This window comes from Colletotrichum aenigma (assembly GCF_013390185.1).
Source record: "Colletotrichum aenigma strain Cg56 chromosome Unknown KSG_Cg56_contig05, whole genome shotgun sequence".
NCBI classification, from domain to species: Eukaryota; Fungi; Ascomycota; class Sordariomycetes; order Glomerellales; family Glomerellaceae; genus Colletotrichum; species Colletotrichum aenigma.
Window position 1 is genome coordinate 3,966,352 of NW_023500911.1, and position 25,213 is coordinate 3,991,564.

The 25,213-nt window shown below is 53.1% G+C and overlaps 9 protein-coding genes across 9 annotated transcripts; 7 read left to right on the forward strand and 2 right to left on the reverse strand.

Annotated features, from left to right (window-relative positions):
* Positions 1 to 813: 813 nt before the first annotated feature.
* On the forward strand, positions 814 to 2,283 carry MCA1 (Metacaspase-1; the record flags this gene model as incomplete). The annotated part of the gene is made up of 1 exon (XM_037323948.1): positions 814 to 2,283. One exon carries the CDS (start codon positions 814 to 816, stop codon positions 2,281 to 2,283), a length of 1,470 nt encoding a protein of 489 aa, XP_037178451.1.
* Positions 2,284 to 3,680: 1,397 nt separating this feature from the next.
* FT (Protein FLOWERING LOCUS T) lies at positions 3,681 to 4,510 on the forward strand (the record flags this gene model as incomplete). Its single annotated transcript, XM_037323949.1, has 2 exons — positions 3,681 to 3,831; positions 3,885 to 4,510. 2 exons carry the CDS (start codon positions 3,681 to 3,683, stop codon positions 4,508 to 4,510), a joined length of 777 nt encoding a protein of 258 aa, XP_037178463.1.
* Positions 4,511 to 6,933: 2,423 nt separating this feature from the next.
* On the reverse strand, positions 6,934 to 9,027 carry CGCA056_v008703 (uncharacterized protein; the record flags this gene model as incomplete). Its single annotated transcript, XM_037323950.1, has 1 exon — positions 6,934 to 9,027. One exon carries the CDS (start codon positions 9,025 to 9,027, stop codon positions 6,934 to 6,936), a length of 2,094 nt encoding a protein of 697 aa, XP_037177485.1.
* Positions 9,028 to 9,783: 756 nt separating this feature from the next.
* On the reverse strand, positions 9,784 to 10,890 carry QDOI-2 (Quercetin 2,3-dioxygenase; the record flags this gene model as incomplete). Its single annotated transcript, XM_037323951.1, has 2 exons — positions 9,784 to 10,530; positions 10,588 to 10,890. 2 exons carry the CDS (start codon positions 10,888 to 10,890, stop codon positions 9,784 to 9,786), a joined length of 1,050 nt encoding a protein of 349 aa, XP_037177524.1.
* Positions 10,891 to 11,439: 549 nt separating this feature from the next.
* ausA (Non-reducing polyketide synthase ausA) lies at positions 11,440 to 12,566 on the forward strand (the record flags this gene model as incomplete). Its single annotated transcript, XM_037323952.1, has 3 exons — positions 11,440 to 11,551; positions 11,626 to 11,921; positions 12,015 to 12,566. 3 exons carry the CDS (start codon positions 11,440 to 11,442, stop codon positions 12,564 to 12,566), a joined length of 960 nt encoding a protein of 319 aa, XP_037178427.1.
* An 851-nt stretch (positions 12,567 to 13,417) lies between these two features.
* On the forward strand, positions 13,418 to 15,149 carry fmqE-5 (MFS transporter fmqE; the record flags this gene model as incomplete). The annotated part of the gene is made up of 4 exons (XM_037323953.1): positions 13,418 to 13,565; positions 13,620 to 13,686; positions 13,756 to 14,098; positions 14,157 to 15,149. The coding sequence occupies 4 exons, from the start codon at positions 13,418 to 13,420 to the stop codon at positions 15,147 to 15,149; spliced, it is 1,551 nt and encodes a 516-aa protein (XP_037177661.1).
* Positions 15,150 to 16,204: 1,055 nt separating this feature from the next.
* Positions 16,205 to 18,773, forward strand: CGCA056_v008707 (putative transcriptional regulatory protein; the record flags this gene model as incomplete). The annotated part of the gene is made up of 9 exons (XM_037323954.1): positions 16,205 to 16,343; positions 16,412 to 16,472; positions 16,531 to 17,323; positions 17,379 to 17,412; positions 17,466 to 17,586; positions 17,641 to 17,661; positions 17,714 to 18,090; positions 18,146 to 18,320; positions 18,377 to 18,773. The coding sequence occupies 9 exons, from the start codon at positions 16,205 to 16,207 to the stop codon at positions 18,771 to 18,773; spliced, it is 2,118 nt and encodes a 705-aa protein (XP_037178441.1).
* A 640-nt stretch (positions 18,774 to 19,413) lies between these two features.
* Positions 19,414 to 22,046, forward strand: cbg-1-1 (Beta-glucosidase; the record flags this gene model as incomplete). Its single annotated transcript, XM_037323955.1, has 3 exons — positions 19,414 to 19,551; positions 19,617 to 20,071; positions 20,132 to 22,046. 3 exons carry the CDS (start codon positions 19,414 to 19,416, stop codon positions 22,044 to 22,046), a joined length of 2,508 nt encoding a protein of 835 aa, XP_037178502.1.
* Positions 22,047 to 23,894: 1,848 nt separating this feature from the next.
* CGCA056_v008709 (uncharacterized protein) lies at positions 23,895 to 24,864 on the forward strand (the record flags this gene model as incomplete). The annotated part of the gene is made up of 5 exons (XM_037323956.1): positions 23,895 to 24,092; positions 24,206 to 24,242; positions 24,293 to 24,360; positions 24,429 to 24,634; positions 24,693 to 24,864. 5 exons carry the CDS (start codon positions 23,895 to 23,897, stop codon positions 24,862 to 24,864), a joined length of 681 nt encoding a protein of 226 aa, XP_037178515.1.
* Between the last annotated feature and the right edge of the window lie 349 nt (positions 24,865 to 25,213).

The window sequence follows — 25,213 nt, forward strand, 5'->3', positions numbered from 1 at the left end:
GGCTAAAATACGATGGTTTGGGCGTGATCCAGTCGATTTCTTATGGGTGATCCGTGATCGCTAATAAAGAACCGCGGTTGCGCACGCGGGTTGCCTGCAGCTGGGCTAAGTGACCGACGTAATAAATGGTCCGCATTCGCACTTACTCACCGGGCGCTGATGGTGTGGTCGACTTTTATTTGGCCTTCTGATCTAATTCAGTCCTGCATGATCCCTGTATGTGCAGCGAGGTTCCCTGATGCTGCACAAATCAGGCTCTGCGATGAGTCGGCTTGAGACGGTAGGATCAGACTCGTACACCTCCGTCGTTTGGGCTGCGGTCTTATGGCTGCAGAAAATGGCACTGGACTCCAAAGGCGGTGCATTTGATGATGGTCCTTGTGTTGGCTATCGATCACATCCAGCTGATTGAAGATGTTGGTTGGCAAAGAAACGACACTCAGCGCAATATTCACGATGAAAAGAGCGCGCAGGCATGGCTGTGATAGAACCACAAAGTATACAGGACAAGGATGACGAAGGAAAGGTGTGTGTAGTGGGTTTCGTTGCCATAGGATGGCTCATCTGGTAAAATGAGGGGTAGCAGGAGAGCCAGCTGCCTAGTAGGCAACTGGCAGCCTTGTCTACAAATTGCCTTGGCATCATCGCACTTTTAGTTGGTGATATAAGGCAACTGCAGATGAGCGAGATTGCCTCATTTACACAGATCCATCAGCTTCACACCAGCACAAGCCAGCTAGGCTAGTAGCCTTCATCAGTTTGCCTTCCTTTCTTGCCGAGGTAGAGTGTGGGAGCGCCCAAAACATGGGAACAATGCCGATAAAGCGCGCGCTGCTCATCGGCAGCCCAGTACAAGGCCTGCGTGGAACCGAAAATGACCTCAATACAATAACAAATATTCTCAAAAGCCGCGGTTTCAGGACAGAGAGCGAGACTTATGTGAGAAGATTGTTCCGCCAGGACGCCACTCGCCAAAAGATTCTCGACGCTTGGGAAAACCTGATCCGCGATACCTCACAGGGTGATGTTGTTGTCATTTACTATTCTGGCCATGGAGTTTGCGTGGAACCTGACTCGGCGACTGCATCCTCAAGATCACCAACGAAGATTCAATTCATCGTCCCGTACGACTTCGACTGCACTCTCGAGACATGGAAAGGTATTTCCGATGGAGAACTCTCTCTCTTGCTTCGAAAGACGACCGCCAAGACCACAAATGTCACATACATCCTTGACTGCTGCCATTCTGCTCGGCTTGGTCGCAAGCTCGGCGACGTTCACTTTGAACCAAAGGCTTTCGGTCTGGACAAATCTTTGCACTCGGATCTTGCCAAAATTCTAGACAAGCTAAGGCAGAATGGTCGGCTAGCAGAAGATGAAATGGATACCAACCCTTATGCGGTGCGCATAGCGGCCGCAGCTACCGATGAAACTGCATGGGAATACCACAAAGATGGCCATACGTACATGGGTCTCTTGACCAAAAGCCTTGCGAAAGCAATTACGAAGCCCGGCGATAACCGATCTTGGAGAGATATTATGCTCGAAGTTGCTGTGCTAGTCGAACAGGATTATCCAGGAGGAAATCAGCACCCAAGATCGGCAGGACCTGACAACCGAAGGCCCTTTTCACTCGCGACTAACGCTACCGGAGCCCTCCTCTCAACTTTATGGGACGACGAATACACGACGGTGCGTGGGGGCCGAGCCCACGGAGTCCACGAGGGAGACGTTTTTGCGATCACACCTTTCGGATCCCACACTCAACCTGGAAGCAAAGTTCTTACGGGAACTGTCACCCAAGTCAACGCCTTTGCGGCGGTCATTAGTCCAACGCCAAAGCCTTCAGCATTCGGATGTATGAAAGAGTCTATGGCAGGTCATGCAGTTCTGCAACGAAGCCTTACTCGTTGGCCAGTTCTTTTGCCACGCGACTTTCAAAGTCATCCTAAAATCGTTTCCCTGTTGGATAAGTCGTTGTTTCTCAGGCAATGCACAGAGCAAGAACGGCCCCTCCTTCGCCTCAAACATGCACGGGATCAAATCATTCTAGACGACAAACGAGGCTTACAACTGGCCGCCGAGCGTCTCGTCAGCGAAACTGGCCTGGAACAAGTGTTCAGTAGAGTGTTGTATCAAGCCAAAGAATACGTTCAAGCACAGAACATTCTTTCACTCCGGTCAGGTGTAGACGACGAGGCCTTCGGTGACAGTATGGAGATAGAGCTGGGACTCGAGAGCAGTGGCAAAAAGACTGTCCTTGCACGTAGAAGTGACTCGTAAGTCAAAAGGCTCGCTCCTACCTTAGTTTGACATAACGTGTTGATGAATCACTAGGTTGCCAGCAGCGATGATTGACAGACCTCCTCTATCTCTCAAAGAGAACGACCGACTGTACATCTCGATCAAAAACACGAGTACAAACAAGATCTTCGTCAACGCACTCAGCATAGATGCCGCTGGGAAGACTACGTTGATAACCAAAGCATGGGAGAGGGGCATAGGTCTGACACCAGCACGCTCACACACCCTTGCAGTCAAGACCCTTCCCTTGCGAGGCATACCAATGCGGTGGCCGAAATCTATCCCTAAAGCTGGAAATATCGAAGAGCGACTTGTGTTTGTGATCACAAACGAGGAGGTTGATCTGAGAGATCTTGATGCATCTTTGAAAGGCTACGTTCGTCGTGGCGCGGAGGATGCGGCAGCTCGAGACAGCGGTATCCTCCAATACGACGTGGAACACGTGCGATATCATCTCCGACCGTCTTCTGCGACTTAATTTCTTAGGAGTGAGCTTGCAAAGTCAAGACAGGCGGAACTCTGGCCGTTTTCATTTATACTTTATTTGTTCTTACTTCCTTGCTTGTTTGGGTATGAATCCTGGCTTGGCGATTCGTGTGACTTTGCTGTTAGGTTTGTCCTCGCAGGAGATGGGCGAGATTTAATGCTATTTGAGGTCCAATCCACGCAAGCATGCGTTTTTATTGAAACTAGAGAGCGATCTGGCGTTCCATCGCCACTTAACTCACCGCCATCAGTTCTACCTCATCTTTAATTCTTGGCACAACTCCACTGTGTCTGATATCCAGCTCGCGACCCCTGGCCGTTCGTTTGAAGTCAAACGTCGCTGTCACACAAACTAGAGACTAGTGGGTCGTCCGAAGAGGAGCCTCACCGTCAACGAGCCGCAAAAGACTGTAAAGACTAGTTTGAGCTTGTTTGTTTTCCAATTATTGCAGATCATTAATGAACTGAACATCGAAAGACATAGGATTTCCATATGTGAGAAGCTCATCGTGCTCAAGTAGCCTTATGCAAGCCCCCATGAACAGTCAAGCGGACGTCGAGATGCGCTACTTGCCCGCAGAAAGGCCGCCACAATGCTGCATTTGACTCGGCAGTTGGGTATTACGAAGCAGTGCCTCAGTTCAAAACCGTTGCGTAAGTGACCAGGGACGCCTGGTCTGCATTATGGTCAAGCTCAATGATCCGTGCGGTCTGCGGGCAGACCGGTGGAACGTGTGCGAGCCGCATCCCTGCTCACTTGATCTTGCGTTTCATCAAGCGGCTTGCGACATTGATATAAGACGACAGACAACCTCTCCGTATCAAATCTTGCTGTCACCTCTGATCTACATCCTTCAGCGCAGCGCAGTTCTCCTCAAAATACCGTCCCGATGCATCAATCTACCGTCGCCCTCCTGGTGAGCAATGCCCTGGTGGCTTGGGCTGCGACTCCCTCAGGCTTTCAACCCGCGTCCAATGTCGACCTCATTGTTGCCTATGGAGACCAGTCGGCTCTCAACGGTGTTGATCTGGCGAAGGGCCGTAAGTGCTAGGAGACCACATGACATCAGAACGACTCGGACTAACCGGACTAGTCACGCAACAGGAGCCTACCTTCGGTACGACCGAGCCGTTGACCGGAAAGAGCTATGCCATCATTATGGTTGACGTCGATATTCCGACCAACAACCCCCCGCAGACCGGCACCTTCCTGCACTGGGCCCAGACGGATTTAACTCCCGTCGCGCAGACGACGACAGTCAAGCTGAATGATGGCGAGCGCACCATTCACACTCTGACGACCAACGCGGCTGCGATTGCGGACTACAAGGGCCCCTCGCCACCGGCAAGAGTTCCTCTCACCCATCGCTACATCGAGATTCTGGTCGACACCAGCGACATCACGGCAGAGGGAACCGCGGCATTGCAGGCCCTTTCGACCAGAGGAGGCGTTCAGGTCAACGATGTGCTCACTCAAGCGGGACTGGCAAACAAGGTGGTGGCCGGCAACTTCTTTACCGTGACCAACCCCGGACCTGCGGCGAATGCTGCAAACTCGAGGAAGGACAACAGCAGCAGCACCGCTCCCACCGGAGGTGTGACGCCGTCTGCGAGGCCCACAAACATTTCCATGGGACAGAAGTCAACAGGGTTCTCCACCACGACGGTCTTGAGCGCGGCCGCTGCCGGTCTGCTGGCCCTCTTCGCAAGCTCGTTCTAAGCGCGCAGGTTGGGCCGGTGGACACGATGTGTTGGGCTGGAGGAATTTTCTGACGCCGGTATCGCCAGATGAGAACGCGCGGCGCGCGTGCTGCATGTTGTTTCTGAGCGCCGTATCTCGTCTCAGGTAATTCATAATACAAGCCAAGTTTCATCTGATTGTCGAGTGCGTGCCTCCTGTTTCACAACGGCGATGACACCGAGAGGCACGGACCGCCGAAGTGGAGCCGGCAACGGCGAACGGTAGACGGACATCATCCGAGTTCGCGCCGAAGATGGTGGCTACCTGACTTGAGGAGTGTAAATTGTCCTTGCATTAGTTGTTGAATTGGTTCTTAGCAGCTACCCCCTTAACAGCTTCATTGTTTTCTTCGCCATATTCTTTTCCTACTTTGGCCTGCAACTCCATTCTTCCTTGTAATGTCGAATGCGATAAAAGTCCCCGGAGAAACAACAGGCCTTTCCAAGTCGATGATGTTGTTTTGGATCTGCATTCATCCTGCCGATGGGAGGTGGCAACCATGATCATGCACGTGTCTCATTCGTCAGTTCGATAGGGAGGACTATCATCTCGTATCCGAGATGTCAAATGTGATTACCAAGAGTGGATGTTGAGGACAATCATGCAATCGGTATGAGATTAGTCAAGGATCATTAAATATTCAAGGCATAAATACGCCATTCAATATGTTGCATCAGCTGCCGCAAAAGACTACAATCATTATAATCCTTGAGAAGTATCTGATTGCCCAGAAGCCTAGGTAAGTGTAAGGGGCTGGCCCCTAGGCTTGTTCAACGTAGAGGTGCCGTCGATTGACTATTCTAAGCTGAAGAAGGAAGAAGGGACTTTACAGGGATAGGCGCCTAGCGGCGGTGAAGCACACCGGGGCTAGGCGGTGTGCTACGGCAGAATAGTGGACCCGGCGGAGCCGGGTCTCGGTAGCTGCTCCGGCAAAGCCGGAGATCTCAGCCGGGCTCTAGCCCGTAACAGTAAGCCGCATTACGTGGCGAACTTGACTGACTGGCGATTTCCATAGCCTAAAAACAGCAAAATTTGTCAACTTTCCATCTAGGAGCATTGGAGGGAATTCGTGAGGGAGAACTTATCGATCAAGAAATCAGCGACAGCCAAATAAGCATAGACGTCGCGTGGTGGAAGAAGTTTCAAAATGCATGCGAAAAGGCATCCCTTCTTCTCACCATCATTGGCGGTGGCATATACACAATTGCCCGCTTGGCCATCTTTGTCCTTCTGTTTGACTGCCTCAGAGAGACACCAGCAGGTGTTTACCAAGTAATACCTTGGCTCAACTTCTTACCGAACTTTTCTTGAACAAAGCAACCTGTCCTTTTCAAAAAGCTTCATAGCACTGATACCTTTAACTCGAAAGATCCTGATCATGGGAGAATTCCTAGCTACCAACGAAGAACAATCTAGCAGAAGGCCGCCGCGTTTTGAACGATGGGAAAGCGGAGTAGGAGAAGCCGCATGGGCATGGGCAAGGCGGGGATGCGCAAAGCCCCTGAGACTCTTATAAGCCTAACTTTGTAACACGTGGGAAAAATTGAAGGGATGATGACGATAGCCATGGAGAAGATCTGAAAATTGTTGATAATTAGTTCACCTCTTTGAGGCTCGAGATAGTTGCAGTGCTGCACGCAGTATAGCTCCTACAGCCTGGTGCCAACTAATCCAACTTGTCATACGCAATTGCCAATCTCATAGATGCATTCTCGGTGGTATCGACCGTTGTGAGGTGAACTTGCCCCAGGCAGCAGTCCCACAAACAACCTCATCTTTCTGTCACCTTTCACCTCACCTCACCTTTGTCCTCCCGCCCATACAGGTACCACCACATCAACCCTCACGGTCTCACCACACCCACACCTTCCTTCCATCCTTTATAGCTAAGGTAGCCGTTCGATTCCCTCGTCCTGGCCGGCCGCATCCGTAACTCCAGAGGCCGTCTTTAGCCCAGCGGCAAGTCAAAGTGAGGGTAGAAACCAACCTTCGGGTGAGTTTCATAGGTTCGAATCTCCCTTGGGACTCTGCACCCCAAGCGAGATTATTCCGAACTATTGCTTTTTTTGTCAACTTTTGTGTGCTGAGTTGACTGATTACTTTTTTTCTTTTGAAAAAATGTCGGAAGGGATTTTGTGGTTTTTAGTTGCACCTGTTCGCGATGATTTGTTACGTTTGAATTTGAGAACTTTTTGCCTGGTGACCTTGACTGGTGGATTTCGATTAAAAAGAGTCTAAAGCGATTCTGTGGTTTTCAGTTGCGCCTGATCTGGTTTGCTACGGAATTGGAAAACTTTAGACTTCATCAAATTAAAAATATCTAAGGAAGCGTTTTTGGTGATACATCTATCCATCGTACATGCGGACGTGAGTGAGTTTAAGAAAGAATCGCTTCCCTACGTCTAGTAGTCATCCTCGTCCTGCTCGTCGCCAGATTCGCCCTCCTCGGCCATGTTCATGAACATGCCGCTCTCCTCATCCTCGTCCTCTTCTTCATCCTCTTCGTCATCGGTATCGTCAACGCCGATAGTACCTTCCGTCTCGGGCTCGGACTCGGACTCGATGGGGTTTATGCGACGATGAGCCATGAGCTTCTCGGCAAGCGACATCTTCTTTGGCGGCGCATCCTCCTCCGAGCTTTCCTCTTCTTCGGACTCGTCAGAGATCGGGTTTTGTTGGCGGTTGCGTTGGAGCTTCTCAGCGAGCGAAAGCGGCTTCTTTGCTCTTGACGGTTCGTCTTCCTCGTCCGACTCAGCCCTGGCCTTGTCATTCCCAACCTCCGCGCCACCATCGTCTTCATCTTCTTCCTCGTCGTCCGATGGCAGTACCCGAGCGCGTCGCCCAGCCGGTCGCGCAGGCTTTTCCCCCTCGTCCTCCTCATCTTCATCCTCATCGTCGGATACGACCATACGTCGGCGCCGGGTTGTGCTCTGGGCAGGCTGTTCCTCCTCATCGTCTTCGTCGTCGATCTCGGAATCGATCTTGATGAATTCACGTTGTCGCCTTCTGGCTGGAGGTTGCGAATCTTGTCCCTCGGTCTCTTCCTCCTCATCATCGTCATCCAGTACCACCAAAGGCCTACCGCCTCGCCCACGCGGGCGGTCTCCCGCAGCCTCCGGCTCGGGACTTGAAAATTGTGCCGCTGAAACATCGCCGTCGACCAGCATGCTGCCGCCGTCCTCGTCTCTCAGCGGAGAGAACCCGCCAAAGTCGGAAGCGCCACCATCCTCCTCGTCTTCGCTTTCCTGGCTGCCGTCGATCTCAAGGTCATCCACGTCCGGGTCCCCATTCACAGACTCTTCATCGATGGTGGCGTCGTCGATACCGTCGCTCTCGTACTCATTCTGATCCGAATCGTCTTCTTCCGAGGATTCCCCTACTTCGTCGCCTTCTTCATCTTCATTGGGGTCGTACTCGCGTGCATCGCCGTGCTTTGCCAAAAATGCGGGAAACCTGTCCGCGGCGTCCCAACCGAAGCATGTCATTCGCCAGTACTTGATGTCGCAAAGCTGCTCAAACATGACATCCCACTCCCCGACCGTCTCAGCTTCAAGATCAGGGTCCCCTTCCAGGATCGTCTCCCGGAGTTCGTCGCCGAGTTCGTCCAAACCGTCCATAGCCGCAAACTGCTCAGATGCGTGTTTCGCGGCAAATTCCGGCTGCTTGTCGACATCAGGCCAGCAGTACACAAAGTGCAGGTCTTCTCCAATCCGGCACTCTCGCTGTAATTGCTGAATCTCGTAACGGTGAATCTTGTCCGAAGCGCACCATCGCAGCTTCTTTGGGGGACGTCCCTCATTGTGCCACTCGAATTTGTAAAAGTTGATCACCTCGGGAAAGGATGCGAGAGTCTGCATTTCTTTCAGTTGGAAGTAGTCGATGTCTGCAGCGAGGTGGAGCACGTTTTCTGAAAATCCTGGGATGACGGCGTTGTGAGCCCACTCCTTCCTGTGGCCGTTGATGTGCACAATGTCGCGCTCCTTGTTGAAGTGCACGATCCGGCGACCTTCGCGAATGGCTAGCGTGTCTGGGAACGCCCTGAGCGCGATCTCGCGACTTTCCTGGTTAAGACCTAGCATCGCGTCCACCGCCCGGATCTGGTTATCCAGGGTCGCGCTTTCCCAGATGACATCTTGCGTCGGCGAGCAGACCATTTGGAAGGAAAGGACGCGCGGTGAACGATCAAGATCAGGACAGAAGTACTGCCAGATGCGATGGCGCAGCTCGATAGGCAGCTTCTTGAACTGGGTAAACACGGCCTTGGGTTGCGCCTTGCGGCTGCTGCCTGCGCCGAGGATGTCGTCGTAGTCTGATTCCTCATCGGACGAGTCGTCGCTGGACTCGGAGTCGCTGTCGCCTGATTCGGAAGCCTCAACGTCGAGGAAGCCGGTGCCCTGGTCTTCGACCTCAGAGTCGACGGAGTTTTCCGAGTCGGATGCATCGTTCTGCACGAGGCCGACGCCCTCGGTGGCGGATTCGTCTGATGAGTCTGTCATTTTTTGTGGATGCTCTGATGAAAAATGAAGGCCTTTCGTCGTTTGTTGAAAGGTTTTTGGTTGGGCTGGCTTGTCGTCCGGGTGAGACGCGGTTTGGTCGTTGGCGCCGGGCGCCAAGTGGAAATTTGTCACGCGCTGACAGTGCCAGAACACGTGACCTTGATGGCTTTTTTCTCCCCCTTGCTGGCCCCCCACCTGGCGCCGGCTGGCTGTACTCTCTCATTGCATACAGAGGCTCACTCACTCTATCTGCCTGAAAGCTCATTCATAAGATTCTTCAATGCATCATTTGTAACTCAGCCAATCTTCATGCTGACCCAAAGAAAGCTGTATGAATGAGGCCAAACAGTAGCATATCTGCTGATATCTTGAAGCTTATTAGTAAAATTCTCCCCTTCTAGAACAAAAGAAAAGGAAAAAAGAAAAAAAAGAAAACGGAGGGTGAAGAAAACAAAATCTTCATGAAAGCACTTGAGATGAACGCCGTGAAATTTTCATTATGACTTCGCAGAATCTTGCAGGAGCCTCAAGCTTCTGAAGCAGCAGGTCTCTATGGGTGTTATTTCAGGCCCGAGACCTCATCTTCTTTCTCACTAGGTACCTTAAGCGCACCCAGCGTGCAAGTGACTTTAACAGGTTCTTATTGCTCGCTCAAACGTCTGCTAATCAGAATGCAAGTTCTACAAAATAGCCTAGGATGAGTGCGCTATTCTTCAAATGCTCAGTTCTCAAATGCTTCCACGTGTCTCTGCGAGATTACAACGCCTCAGCAACAACGCCCAAAGTCTTAGCCGCCTCCGAGAGGCGCTCCTCCTTCCACTCAACGCTCTCCTCCGGCAGCACGAAACTTGAGTATGCCTCACCCGCCGTCTCAATCAAGGTCTCAATGCCAGGGCCGTTTGTAAACACAATAGCCCTTACAAAGCGGGTGCCAAAGTCGAGCGTAAAGGCCTGTCCGGCAGAAACCAGGAGAGTCTGTCCCTCGCGGACCTCAGTCCATTCTCCAGACTCCTTCAGCTTGATCTTGAGCACACCCTCCTGGACACAGAAGCAGTGGTCCACCGTCGAGAACGTCAGCCATCTTGAGAGAGGCGACTTCTCGTACAGCTTAGAGGACTCGAGGCTGGTAATGGCGAACTTGCCGCTGCACTGCGAGGCGTTGATGAAAGGGCGCGACAGAACACCGCCGAGGATGTATCTGGGGCCGGTGTTTGCACGGAGGAAGTAGGGCTCCAGAGGTCCCGGGAGGACGTTTTCGCTCTCCTGCCAGTCTGAGACCTCGGGAGGCGTGTAGTTGCGCTCAAAGTGGACATCAAAGCGGTCCTTTGCGGCCATGACCTTGGGGATCAATAAGCTCTTAAGGTCGCGGTTGTCATTTTCTGGTACGATGACGCCCTTGTATGTCTCTCCGACATAGCGGAAGAAGTCTACCCAGTCACCTGGTGCGACCAAGCCCAAGGTCTCCGTATGAGGACCCAGGAGCTCAGGGTTGTGAATAACTTTCTGTTAAGTGTTAGAATTCGATCTGTGTGAAGAGGATTTCGAGCGGGTGTGACTTACAGGGGGGACATAGGCAAAATCACCAGGACCCATGATCCTGCACTTGTCGCCGTTCCATAGCTTCAGGTAACCCTTGGTAACGAGGAAGACGTCGTGAGCTTCCGCGTGCCAGTGGAAACCAGGCGCATCGGAGAGGACGGCTCCGCTGGAAAAGACGGCGATACCACCGTTTGTCTGTTTTGAAGAGGCAAGAATTCTGAAAACACCCTTGCTGCCGGGGATCGTGACGCGCTCGCCCTCGAGCTGGTCAATGATGTACGTCGTCCTGGCGTCAGGGGGAGTCGAGTGGACCGGAATGCTCATGTTGGGCAGTAGTGTCCAATAATCAGGGAAAGAATGCCTGTTTGCGGATGAGTTATGTGTGGGGTGCAAGGGGGCGGCAAGCTGATTGCACGTGTGAACGAGTTGAAGAGGGGATGAGGGGTTGAGGGGTCGATTGATGTCGATGAGTGCTTTTGGGGCGCTTGTCGAGCCTCTTTTTAGAGCTGCGTTTCCCCGCGTTCGCAACGGTCCTGGAGCCGAAATAATGAGGGGACGCCCACCGGGACCACATTGCCTTGTTGGCCTCTAACGTCGGGATATCAGAGCGGCGTCTGCGGATGCCCGGAATTCCCGACAGTTTCCGGAACACCCGCGGAACATCCGCCGTCTCGAGGGTGAGCTGCCACAACTCCACACCCCGGAATGCCGGCTCGGAGGGTATTCTCGCGAAGGTCCACAAGCAACGAGTTCTTGTTCAGCTATCTAGGTTGTCCCCGCCGCACTATTACCCCGGACTTTAAGACTGGATTTGTATCCGAGATTTCTCTTTGCAGAAAGATTCCCATATTGAAGCCAAGCACGACAGCAGCCATGACGACCCAGCCCCCCTTCCGCGCAGTCTACAAGACCATAGGCCAGCAAGAGATCGATGTGGATGTCTACCTGCCCCCGCCGGCGGAGGCCAAGGCATCGCACCCGGTTGGTATGTTTTGACCCATGACTGCCTTTTGCAGCACCAAAGGAGTTTCTTCGGACTAATGTGGGCCTTGCCAATAGTCATCAACATCCATGGAGGAGCCTTCATGCTAGGCTCGTCAAAGATGGTCAACAGAGACCAAGTAAATGATTGTCTCAGCAGAGGATGGATCGTCTTGGCCCCTAATCACCGGCTCTGTCCCCAAGTCTCCTTGCTGGATGGACCCATGAGGGACTGCCGTGACCTTCTTGCTTGGGTGTACGATGGCAGTCTGCAAAAGGCCGTTGATACCCAAGCTGAAGGATCATGTGCTATTGACACCGATCACGTATTTGCATTTGGAACTTCGGCCGGAGGCACACTTTCGCTTAGCTTGGTAAGTTCATGCAGCTCGAAACTAGACTTCAGAAGGAACAATTCTCCAGATTAGCGAGGTCGCACATGGCGCTGACGAGATGAACCAACTCAGGGGTTTGGGGTTCCCCGTCCTGTCGCTGGAATTTACGACATGTATGGCCCGAGCAACTTTACAGATGCGTTCTGGACAAAGAAGCTCGAACATGTCGCTGCTAGACTGCCATCAGGACTGACTGAGGAGTTCCTAAACAAAGTGTTTGATGAGGACCCAGTGCCTATTCTGGGTGGCGTTTCCCTCGAAGGACAGGCCCCGGGTCCTCCGAACTTTGACGACCCGCGACAGGCGTTTGCCATGACGCAAATTGCCAATGGCAACGTCATGAACACGATAGTCCCATCCCATAATTGGGACGAGGTTGACCCCATAAGAAACATCAGCGCGTCCTTCCCGCCGACGTTCATTGTCCACGGGCAAGCGGATACAATGGTCTCCATTGATCTAAGCAGGGCGTTGTTTAAGACTCTGCAAGGAAAGGGGGTCAAATCTGACCTGAGGGAAATTCCGGGCGAGGAACATACCTTTGCCGCGAAGATGAAGGTCGGATCTCAGACTTGGAACCTCCAGCGTGAAGGGTTCGACTTCCTTGAGAGCTTGATCAAATGACCCAAACGCATTCAATTCATGAGCTAGTTTGATACGAAATAAGTTAGCTGCATCATGCGTTCTTCGTGCCAGCAACCCGGTTCGGAGATCCGGAGAGTGAGACACTCAATTTCTTCTGGTGGTTGTCAGTCAGCCTCTACACCAGCATCGTGATCGCATGGGCTAGCAAAACACACCGTCTTGTGTCGTGATTGGCTCCTGCCATCCGAAGTGTTATTGAAAGTCAATTGGCATTGGCAGCTTAGGCTTGCGAATACAAAGCAACTCCTGCCCGGATGTCCCGTGCTGCATGTTCTCGGTGCAATGTGTAGCGGGTGGCTAAGGACCCAGCATTTTGACACGACAAGCCCATTTTTTCGGCCTGGTGGAAGTGTGCGATCACCTGCGCAGTTACGTGTCAAGCGTGACAGAACCAAGCTTTGCCCCAATTTGAAGTGCCGATAGCCAAAGTGGCTAGTAGCATCCGGGGACCCCGCCACCCTAAGCGTTGGAGAAGAGTCTGGGGTGCAGTCGGGACTTCCGGCCGCGAGCCCGGATAGATCCCGGCCAGCGTCGCAGGAACCTGCTTGTCGAGTCGGTGAACTTTGATATAATCCTCCGTGGTCAATCAGCCCATCAACACCTTGCCATCGACTGACAATCTAGATCTGTCAACAACCACATCGGAAGGTCCAGTCGCCGACGCTCCGTCTGAACCACAGATCTTCACAGCAACCCTTGACAGAGACCCCGATACCCTTTGTGCATTGCGCAGGAACGTAAAGCACAACCGAACCAACACCGGGTCGGCGTTACTACTCACCCGACGACAACGCGGTCGAAGCCGCCTACTAGGCGAACGACTCTGAACGATGGACTCTCCTCGCGACGAGGTTCACGACGTCAAGGTGGATGTCACGCACAATGAAGAGGCCCTTCGGGAGGCCGACCGCCAGATGAGTCCGATGGAATGTTTGCGTCGGAATCCAAAGATCGCTCTTTGGACTCTGTACGCCAACAGTAAGTAGTTAGTCCGATCACGGTTGACATGCAACTCTAACAATGACAACTCAGTTGGATCTTGTCTGGTTGGTTTCGAGAACCTCGCATTGTCAGTATGCTTGGCCATGCCGGCATTCCAGTAAGTCAACAACACCAATTCCGCTTCGCAAGACTCATTGAGCGTTTCCTAACAATGAGGTGTTTTCAGGATGACCTTTGCGTCTGAGGTCAATGGAGCTCTGATCATTCCGGCGTACTGGCAGTCAGCATGGAACGCCATGTACAACACGATGATGTTCTTTGGATCATTCACTGCTGGATACGTTCAAGATTGGTTCGGCCGTCGCGCGGTCATGGCGATGGCGATTGTTGTTTCGGCTTGCGGCATTGCGATTAGCTACGTCTCTGAGACGCCATCTCAGTTCCTGGGAGGCAAGATTGTCACTGGATTTTCTGTCGGCCTTTTCACCGCGACCACCCAGACGTATGTTTCTGAGATTGCTCCTCTGCCCATCAGAGGCATTGCGCTCTCGGTCAACACCATCATGCTGGTAAGTATCTTTCACAAGAAGGCGCCAGTTGACAGCCATGCTAACCAACAACGAACAGAACTTGGGCTTCCTCATCGCCATCTCATCCAGTTTCTCCCGAACCGCGATCATGGACAAGTCAGCTTTCCGCGTCGTCTTCGCCGCTGCCTGGGCTTTCCCCGGAATCCTCGCTCTGGGCTTGCCCTTTATGCCCGAATCACCAACGTGGCTGGTGCTCAAGAACAAGCACGACAAGGCTCGCCGGTCTCTGGAGCGACTTTCCGGAGCTACAGAAGACATTGACACCCGCCTGAACCAGATCATCGAGAATGTCGAAGCCGAGCGCCGTCTTGCCGCCGAGAAGGCTTCCTTTGTCGATTGTTTCAAGGGAACAAACTGGCGCAGAACTCGCATCATTCTCATCTGTTTCTACATCCCGCAAGTCACCGGTGCCGTCCTCTCGTCCAACGCCCCGTACTTCCTCAACCAGACCGGTCTTGACAGCCACACCGTCCTCATGCTGGTGCAGGTCGGCATTGCTGTCGGTCTCGTTTCTGCCATCCTCAATGCCTTCTCGATGATGAGGTTCCGCCACCGCCCGCTGATGTTCTTTGGTATCACCGTGTGCGTCTGCTTGTACCTCACCATGGGCATCGCCGCGGCATTCCCGAAGACGAACGCGTCGCTCCTGACCATCGGTGTGGCCCTCATTTTCACATCTATCTCCTACGGACCTGCGGTCGGTGCATCCATGGCTGTTGCAGGCGAGGTCTCCGCCTCGAAGCTCCGTGCCAAGTCCCTTGGCATTGGCGTGGCCTTCTCATCCATCGTCAGCACCATCTGGACCATCATCCTGCCGTACCTCTTCAACACCGATCAGCTCAACATGGGCGGTCATATTGGGTGGATTTTCTTCGTTATGGGCGTTCTCATGTTGGTGGTTCTCTACTTTGATGTTCCAGGAACCAAGGGCCGGACGTTTGAGGAGCTGGACCAGATGTTCGACATGCGCATCTCGGCGCGCAAGTTCGAGAGTTACCAGTTCAACGAGGGGCCGGTGGATACCAAGTGAAGCGGGTAGAAACAGGGGGTCCTGTTTTGAGTTGTTTTTGTTCATTTTAGCTACGAAAGTTACGAAACTGCGTTGGGTAGTGCTGGAAACTCTTTTTGCGGGTCTCGCTGCAGTTCCATCAGTCTTTCTCCATTGTGATTGCTCGTGCATATGACTTGGATCGTAAAGATCGTCCGCTTTGTAACATTGGGGACTTTTGATTTCGGCCCTACTCGCGGGCTGCAATGTCGGCGGCAAAGCCGACGTAAACAAACCGGAATTGCCGGATGAGGGTGGAGTCGCTCATGACTCTGCTTAGTCTCTATTGGAGGTTTAGTAAGCGGAACACGGGGTTTGCCAGAGCTGCCCAGGAGCTCAAGGTCGCATTTGTTTCTGGCATTGAATCTCAGAGTGAAGATCGATACTACTAACATGGATTTCATCTGATATGGAAAAGAGAAGAGGACACAAAAATCTTGAGTTGGCCTATATTGTAACGGGTTATGGTCGCTGTCCCTGAACGCGTTGGATGAACACCCCTTTTCGCGCACAATTCAGCTCAACATTATTCGCGCATGACCGGCCCCCTCGTGACTGAAGCAGGCTGAGCAAACAGCTCAACAAGACGGCTCGGCCAGATCCCCCATGCCATCCACTTCAAAGCCCGTCAAGCCCGCCCCCGGCCTGAGGGGGAGCTGACCAAGCTTACCAATAAACACACATGCAATTCCGTTGAAGAAGGGGTTCCGCGATCGCAACCTTACCCCACGACACGCCGTCCCCGCATCGTCTTGCCGTCTTATGCCGCTTGTCTTGTGCGGGGAAGTGGAGAATTGATCGTTCCCACGTTCCTGCGGCAGAGCTGCGTTTCGGATGCGCGGCGGGCGTCGACAGCTTCTGCACTTTCTGCATACAACCACAAATCTCTGTAGCACCCCCCGTCTTCCCACACTCGCGAATCGAAGAGTGGCCCAGATGATCAAGCGAAAGACGGGTGTTCCGATACTGAAGTCATTCACGTACGACTCGCAGTCCCACGGGCGGGCAGTTCTCGCTGTTTTCAGCCGCTACAGAGGATGGATTCTGCAGAGGCCCAGCGCACCACGCAGAACTCTGGCATCAAGGTCCGCCGACCCCGGGCCGCTCGAGCGTGCGATCTCTGCAGGGCGAAGAAGAACAAGTGCGATGAGCTGTATCCTTGCACCTATTGCAAGAGTGAGTTTTTTTGCGCGATTTTTAATCCCGCAATTGAGCTTGTTGTGGCGACTAACGTGAAAATTTAGACCGCGGCGCAACATGTGTCTACAAAGGCCAAGACATGTCGAGGAGGCATTACACCCCAGAGTACGTATCTCACCTGGAGTCTTTCCAGTCTAACGGAAGCTTTACTGATCCTCGACAGATATGTGAGACAACTTGAAGAACAGGTCAAGAGCCTCTCAGCTCTCGCAGAGTCTCAGAGCCAGAAGGCGCAATCGACAGACGACAACGCCTCGGTATCCGCAACTATTCCCGAAATAGCCGAGGGTTTCTCACCGGCAGACTGCAGCCTCCAACGGCGCCCATCACGAAGCACGACAGTCGGCTCACCGTCAAATGCACGCTCCAGGAATGCTGCTGGCCAAGAGGTTTCCGGCGTCAACCGACACACTCGGAACGTGGAGTTCTACGGAAGCTCATCGTCAGTTGCTCTTCTGTCACATGTGCAGAGAACCGGTGAAGAGCCTGTAGTATCAAACGACATAGACTCAGATGCGGGAACTTTGCTATCAAATCTTCACAATCCCGCGTTTTCATCGCCAGCAGCAGATCAGCCCCAGGGAGGACCAGCACACACCGGTGAGGAGAGGTCGTCTGCGAGGCCGGTAACTCACTACCCACAATGCCGGCATTTTCTGCAAAGTTTCTTTTCTAGTATACACTATGTGCATCCTATCCTCGATAAGAAAATCTTCTTCGACCGTTGCGAGATGATTTGGTCGAACCAAGAAGCTGCGCGGACGCCATCGAGTTTCATTGCGTTGTATTACAGCATCCTGTCTCTTGGCGCCCTGATTGGAGTGCGAGAGGATGAGCCCATTGACGGGATCGAAAACTTGCAATGGAGCAGGAGGTTCTTTGACGAGGCGAAGAGGCGGTGTGATCAATTGGGCATGGTCACTGATCTGGAAATGGTCCAGTGCTACTTCTTTTTGGTGAGTGGATTTGGACGGCGGTTGGTTATGTGAAGAAATGCTGACATCTGTGAAGGCGAAAGTTTGTCAAAATGAGTTGAACGCGCATTGTGAGTGATTGCATATATGAATGAGTCTACCTGAGCTGATGAATTTCGACCAGGGTCGTACATGTACGTTGGACTTGCTGTCAGAACAGCACTGGCAATGGGTATCAACCGCGAACCTGGCCCAGGATGCAAGAAAGATCCAGCAGAGCTGAGAGCAGAAACGAGAACGTGGTGGTAAGAGGAATCGATGTTCTACAAATAATTCGAATGCTAACTAATTAATCTCAGGGGCTTATACTCATTAGAGACGTAAGACTTCAAACTCATCAATCATCTCGACAAATACTGACTTGAAACAAAGCGAAATGTCTTTCTCAATGGGCAGACCTGACACATTAGGAGCCGATCTCTACCACAACCGACAATTCCCAATTATTGGTGAAACAGAAAATGAGTACTCATCTAGCTCAGACCTCGTGGACCCTCCGTCTTGCGCCATCATCAAATCGATGGTAGACTACTCAAAAGTCATCAGAAGCATCTGCCTGGGAATCTACTTGCCAGAAACGACGGTGCCGAGGACGGTTACGCTGGCGCATCAGATCGATCAAGACTTGCAAAAGTGGGTTGAGAGTCTTCCGGAGCCGATTCGGCCGACAGGAACGGTTCAGCCGCGTTCACTGAAGAGCGCCAAGGAGGCTCAGTGGATGAAGAGGCAACGGCTCGTCTTGACTATGCGTAAGCTGTCCGCCGTGTTCCTTCAGGCGTGAAAATCCGCTAACTCGCGTGCCAGGCTATCTCAACTTGAAGATTCTCCTATTTGGGTCGATTCTTCTAACATCGACTTCTGCAGAGCGTGCATCAATTCCGGGCTCACACGAGGGGATTCAGACGTGCCTTGAATCTGCCAAGCAAACGATTGAAATCATCTACCAGACGTATCAACATCATGATTTCTTCCGCACATGGTATGGGTCCCCTCATTATGAGTATCACACGTAGACTTGGCTAACAGCCGTCAAAGGTTTTACAACACAACGTACACAGTGTTTGCGGCTTCAATGATTCTGGTGTATGTCACTCAAGAGGCGGTGGAGTCAGAGCTGCAACCTCTTCTTAAACTTGTCGGCATGGCCATAGAAATTCTCGAGACCATGGACGAGTGCGTAGTGGCCTTGAGGTCGGCCAAGCTTCTGCATAAAGCCATTGAGAAGGCCGAGAAGAAGTTCTCGGCGTCAACACCGTCCGCGGCTATGATACCAGCCATGCCACCCGCGGATGCGATGCTGCAGCTGAACCATTACTGGGGCCCCTTGAATATTCTCGACAATGAGATGGACTTTGGGTTTGCGATGCAGTTTGCGGATTTCGAGGGGACGAATTCGCTGTTCATGGCGTTGGATGATCAAAGGACCATGTAAAAGAATCGAGAGATATGACCTAATGACGAGCTGCTTGCGGGATCCAGTTCATTTTCTTTCTTTCACCCGTCGGTGTAAACCTGCCCCAATAATAGGGAAGCCGTGTGACAGAGGCTGCCTCCGACTCTGATGTTTGTCAACAAACAATGCCGACACAAGTATCGCAACTGCCGTGAGGCGCAGGAACGCGGACACGTCTTCGTCTTTAAGTAGTAAATGGCCCGCCCGGAGATTCCTACGATGCTGGACATCCGAATCATGCCCCCAAAACAGCAGCAACCGGCGGAAAAGCCGAAGCGGGGGCGGGATGTGGGGGTCTTTGCTGATGAGATCTCATGCGGGGAAGTTCCGGGGTCGGAATGTCGGAGGCATCGGGGGGCTGTGGCCCCGACTGGTGCATCGTCACATGGGGTAGCTAACTGGAAGCTCCGATTTCACGATGTTTTGGTGGCGGGACAAAACAATGCAATTTGCAAACTTCATCCTGTTAAAGGTCCAAGTGCCGTCCGTCTTGAGGAGAATTCCAGACGTCACGAACAGAAACACAACTACAACTACAATCACAAAGTTTACACGCCTGCATTGAACCCCTCCAACTTCAATTGACTCCAAATTTTCCGCATTTTTCTCCAAAATCACGATGGAGTCGCAAGTTGACGAGAGGGACTTCACAGCCCTCCTCTCCGAACTGACGTTGGAAGAGAAGGTCGCGCTCCTCTCAGGACGTGACTTCTCCACAGCAGCAGGTGTCGCGCGCCTCAACATTCCTCCCATCAGAGTAAGCATGCTCTCATGACGTCTCAAGATGTGTCAAGACACAGAAACTGACTATTTCACTTCCAGGTCGCAGACTCCATTGCTGGGGTTCGCCCATCAGGAATCACAGCCGACCTCACGACCGCATGCTTCCCCAACACGGCCTGCTTGGGCTCAACATGGGATGCCGAGCTTCTGGGCCGCATGGGTGAGGAGATCGCCAACCAGGCCCGTCTCAAGAGCGCGCAAATGGTCCTGAGCCCGACGATCAACATCCACCGCGACCCCCGTGCCGGACGCAATTTTGAATGCTTCAGCGAAGATCCTCTGCTTTCTGGCCAGCTTGCTGGCGCGATCACCAACGGCATTCAGAAGCATGGATTCGGATGTTGCCCAAAGCATTTCGTGTGCAACGATTCGGAGACGCTGAGACACTTTTACGACGTGCAGGCGTCGATTGATAGCCGTGGGTTGAGGGAAGTCTACCTGGCGGCGTGGCAGCATTTGCTGAGAACGTCGAATCCGGCTGGCATCATGACTGCGTATGTTCCTTTCTTCTCTCTACGAAATTCTAAACAACGCTAACAGCAAGTGTGTGACAGGTACAACAAGGTCGACGGCACATTTTGCAGCGAACACGAGCCATTAATCGAGCGAGTTCTGCGCAAGGAATGGGGTTTCGACGGAATGGTCATGAGCGATTGGTTCGCCGTACACGACGTGGTTGCGCCGGTCAAGGCTGGTCTCGACCTCGAGATGCCTTTCCCGGTGTTTAGAGGCGGACGGCTGGTCGAGGCCGTCAAGTCTGGCAAGGTGTCTGAAGCAGAGATCGACGCCAGAGCTCTCAAGATGCTGGAGCTTCGAAACCGCACGAGGACAGCTCACGGCGAACGGCCGGAGAGATCTGAGATAACCGACGAGACCAACCAGATCGCGCGGGAGCTTGCGGCAAGCGGCATCGTTCTTCTGAAGAATACCGCCGAAGCTCTTCCCTTGGATACATCAAAGACGAACAAGGTTGCTTTGATTGGAGAGTACGCCGGTGCGCCTGTTGTCACCGGCGGAGGCAGCGCTTCGTGCACGCCGCAGTACCGACACTCTCCTCTCGAGCTGCTGAAGAAGGCCTTCTCCGACGAGAAGGTGCAGTATGCCGCTGGTGTGCGAACGAGGCGCGTCATTCCATTTGCGCCTCCATCAAAGCTTACCGCGCAAGACGGACGTCACGGTATCGATGTCAAGTACTTCAACGACGACACTTCGGAGCCAATCTTGACCGAGTTCCAGGAGAAGGCAGATGTCTGGATGTTGGGCGAGTTCAAGGCTGGTCTCAAGGTTCCGGGATCTCACTTCGAAATCACCACCAAGTTGACTCCGGAAAGCACCGGAGAGCACACACTTGCGTTCCGAACTACCGGAGAATACTCCCTCCTAGTGGACGGCAAGGAGGTTCTCTCCGGGCCGCAGAACAGCATCGCAACGGAGCAGTTCATCTTCAACCACATCAAGCTCGAGACACGCGTGCAACTAGCCATGAACGCGGGCCAAGCCTACGACATCAAGCTCAGTATGAAGTCGCGGGACGTGCTTGTGAGAGGCGAGCCCACACCCTACGCCGCATCCCTTTGCTTTGAGGAGTACCGCTCCGACGAGGCTGGCATCGCCGAGGCAGTCGAGTTCGCGAAGACATCGGACGTCAGCATCGTCTACGCCGGTCGAAACGAGCAGTACGAGTCCGAGGGCTACGACCTGGAAGACATCCGCATGCCGGAGAACCAAGCCGCTCTGATCAAGGCCGTTGCCGCCGCGTCCAAGAAGACCGTCCTCGTTCTTCACTGCGGCAACCCCATCGACGTCAGCGCCGTAGTCGACGACGTCGACGCCATCCTGCTCGCACATTTCCCCGGACAGGAGGGCGCGCAGGCGACGGCGGACATCTTGACAGGCAAGACGAACCCCAGCGGACGCCTCGCGACCACGTGGTTCAAGACGTTGGAGGACGTGCCCAGCTTCGGCGACTTCCCGGCTACCAAGACCGAGGACGGCAGCATCGCGCTGAAGTACGCGGAGGGCCTGGGTGTGGGTTACCGGCACGCTAACGCGGCAACACGGGCGCGGTGGGCTTTCGGCTACGGCTTGTCGTACACGTCGTTCGCGTACTCGGACCTGGACGCGACCGTCTTGGAGTCAGAGTCGGGTGTAGCCAAGCTGAAGGCGACTGTCAAGGTCACCAACACTGGCTCCCGCGCAGGCAAGGAGGTTGTGCAGCTGTTCGTCAGTCCCGCGAAGGAGACCTCCGTCTGGAGACCCGAGCGCGAGTTGAAGGCTTTCACGAAGGTGGATCTGCAACCGGGAGAGTCTAAGGTGACGACGTTGGAGGTTGATCTGAAAATCGCCTGCAGCTACTGGGACGAGGCGCAGAAGGCCTGGAGGTTGGAAAAGGGGGTCTATGGCGTTCTTGTTGGAGATCGCCGAGCCGAGATCTCGGTTGCGGCGGAATCTGTCTGGAATGGGTTGTAAAAGGGACAATGGATAGAAAACTCGCCTCCTGTTCTAGACTTCGTTCGGGCTGGGTGGCATACTTGGCGACTGGAATCATCGTGCTTTTCAAATGTTACCTATCAAGTTAGTCGAAATTACATGAGTTGACGACACTTCACTGCTAGTCTTCCTCGCTCTTGTCGCCGTTCTGAGGCGGGAGTTTCTCCATCGCCGTATTAGTGACTCGCTAGAACCGATCCGAGACATTGAACGCTAAGTGGCTCAAGCCACCAGATTTCCGTGTCTAGACCTTCGCATCCAAGACATTAACCCGGGGATGAAGAGGCTAATTCAACAGTCTCCTTGTTGTAAGGATCAGAGTGCCGTCAATGTGACATATCTTGGCGGACTTTATGGATAAAATTGCGTCCATCGCGAATGCGAATTTGTCGCATTTTAGCTAGGCCTCGTTTGCAGCCTCACCTTGCGCATCCTCTTGCGACATTGGGTCATCGTCCGGTGATCAGAACACTTCCGTCTTCTTTTCCGTGTAGGTGGGCGAGGTGCGGGACGAATAACCTCAAAGAGCTAGGGGGTGCGGATGGACCTTCTCTTTCAACCTTGCAGGACAAGCTCTCTCTGATTCGGTCCGCATTCGGGGAACACCTCTGTCGGGGAAGACACTTCAACTTTGATAGTTCAGGCGGTGGAGTTGGAGCATCTGGCCCGCGCTCGTTGACATCACTTGAACGAAATCAACTTTTTTCTTGTGTCAAGGCCGCAGTCAAACTCATGGGTGTTCTCCTCAGACAATGTCTTCACGCGATGGGCCTAACCTCAAAGCATACACGCCACCTAAGCAAGCCACCGGCTCGTCAAAACATAAGCGCTGATCCCAGTTACCAACTTAGTTTCCATGTCTGAGACCTCTCCCATTTTCGGCTGACAAGCCCGAAATGCATGCTAGCCACGATTCTCTAGCTCGTGCGTGCGCCCTTCCTCCCTCACGGATCCCACCTGAATGGGTGGGAAGACAGAGAGCAGGGGCCAATGTTTTGAGGTTGCGAAGCTTCAGCAATACGGGAGTCAAAACTTATGCAGCCAATGGCCCAATGGCACTCCTGTTTTATCGAACAAGGCAGGTCACTCCAGATGATCTGCACGCCCGTTCGAGTACTCGAGGAGCATGGGCCATGCTGCCCAGGCGGACAAGTTGTCCATGCCTCCGGGCCCGTGATATCCTTGCGATGTGAGGTTTTACAGCGAAGCTTAACAGCTTCGTCTGCGTGGTCGTGACTCCTGTTTCCCGCCCATCCCTGGCAACGGACAGGGAACAATCCCTTCGGCTTTACCCTCACGAAACGGAGTTTAGCCCCCTTCCCACACCACTGCAGCCTCTCCAGAGGCTCTTCAGCTCGTCAGCTTGGTTTCGTGTTACCAGCCAATAGCGAAGCCTCTTGGCCTCTTTGGGCCTTGGGACGGGGCGTCAACAGGGTGTCTTGGCCAAGATGGTGTAGCGCCTCCGCCCCTTGCATTCCTCTTAGCACCTTAGGGCTGGATGATGCCGGGGTACCGCTTTGACTCTAATGACACTCTAAATCGCTCGCTAGCTTGTCCTTCATGCTTGGGTCTGATATTTTTCCCAAGTCAGTCCGCAGCATCTGCAGGTCTTTTCTTCTCCTCCCACCCAACGGTGACCCGCAGTCCGACGTTGGCTTGCGCATGAGAGCCACGGCCAGACATCAACACCGCGACACCGACGGCTGTCCGCAGACGATGTGAATGGGAAGAATCGACGTCGTGAGCGAAGAATCTAGTCTCTGACGGCTTGGTACTCGATGATTACAAGGCATTTTGGCGACGGCCAAGGCTCGGTCGCGAATCGATATGGATATGGAATCTTTCAACGTCGACGTCATTGAGGATGGCGGCCCGCCCGGTTTGGCGCCCCAGGGGCAGTCTGTCATATCTTGTGCAGTGGCATCGGCTGTTCTTTCGGGGATCATTGTTGGCTTGAGATTCTATGCGCGTCTATCACCGGCGCGACTTTTGGGGTGGGAGGATGCGTGGATTCTGATCGCATGGGTACGCTGAGATCACCACCAAAGACACCAGGAAGCGATGGCAACCCACTCGAGCCTTGAGGCATGCGGTGCACACTGAAAGAAAACCCCGAGACTGACTGCGAGATGGAACAGATTTGGTCCGCCTGCCAATCCGCGGGGATGGCTATTCGTAAGAAGCCTGAACACCGTCTTCCTCTGTTGTTGCTAATTATCTGACAGAAGCTATCACTGGAATGGGCGAGCGATACGAGACTCTGAGTGTGCACCAACAGCAGACTTTCTTCAAGGTAAGGAGAATTTACTGGTCCAGTCCCACGAGTCGTTATTGTCGAGTCAAGCTGACCGTCATGAGTAGTGGTCGTACATTACTATAATCTTCTACAACCTCGGACTGGCCTTCGTCAAGGTCTCTATCCTGCTGTTGTATCTGCGGGTACTACGAGACCTCAACTATCGCAAAGCGTGCTACATTGCACTGTCTCTCGTCGCGGTAGTCTCCACATGGACGGTTTTCTCATCGGTCCTATTTTGTTTACCCTTTGAGAAGAATTGGAAACCAAGGTCTGTTGAATTATGGTCACCTGAAATGCGTCTGTTGTAGTGCTGACCATGACTACAGTGCACCTGGGAAATGTCTTGACAGGGGAGCTACCTGGTTTGCCAACGCCGCCATCAATATTTTCACCGATTTTGTGATCCTCATCCTCCCTTTGCCGATACTCCCAAAGATAAAACAGCCCCGCCAGCAAAAGATCAGTTTGTACCTGATATTTGCACTCGGGTTCTTGTAAGTACCGGTAGTTCTGTCCCAAGAACTGAGCGTGTGATTTAACCGGCCATGTACAGTGTTTGTGTAGTGTCAATATTGCGTATTCCGTCACTAGCTTCAGCTTTCAAGTCGACCGACCCGACGTTCGACAGTCCAGGCATAGCCGAATGGTCTATCATTGAATTGAACACGGCCATTGTCTGCGCTTGCCTAATCACATTAAAACCCCTGGCAAGACGCTTCTTCCCTCGACTACTGGGATCGACGAACCACGATGTTGGGAGAGAACGTGGGCCGGGCTCGGGACCAGGAGACGCGGTTCCCGCCACAGTCGGCTCCAAGGAATCGGGGCACAAAGCGAACCATGCAAG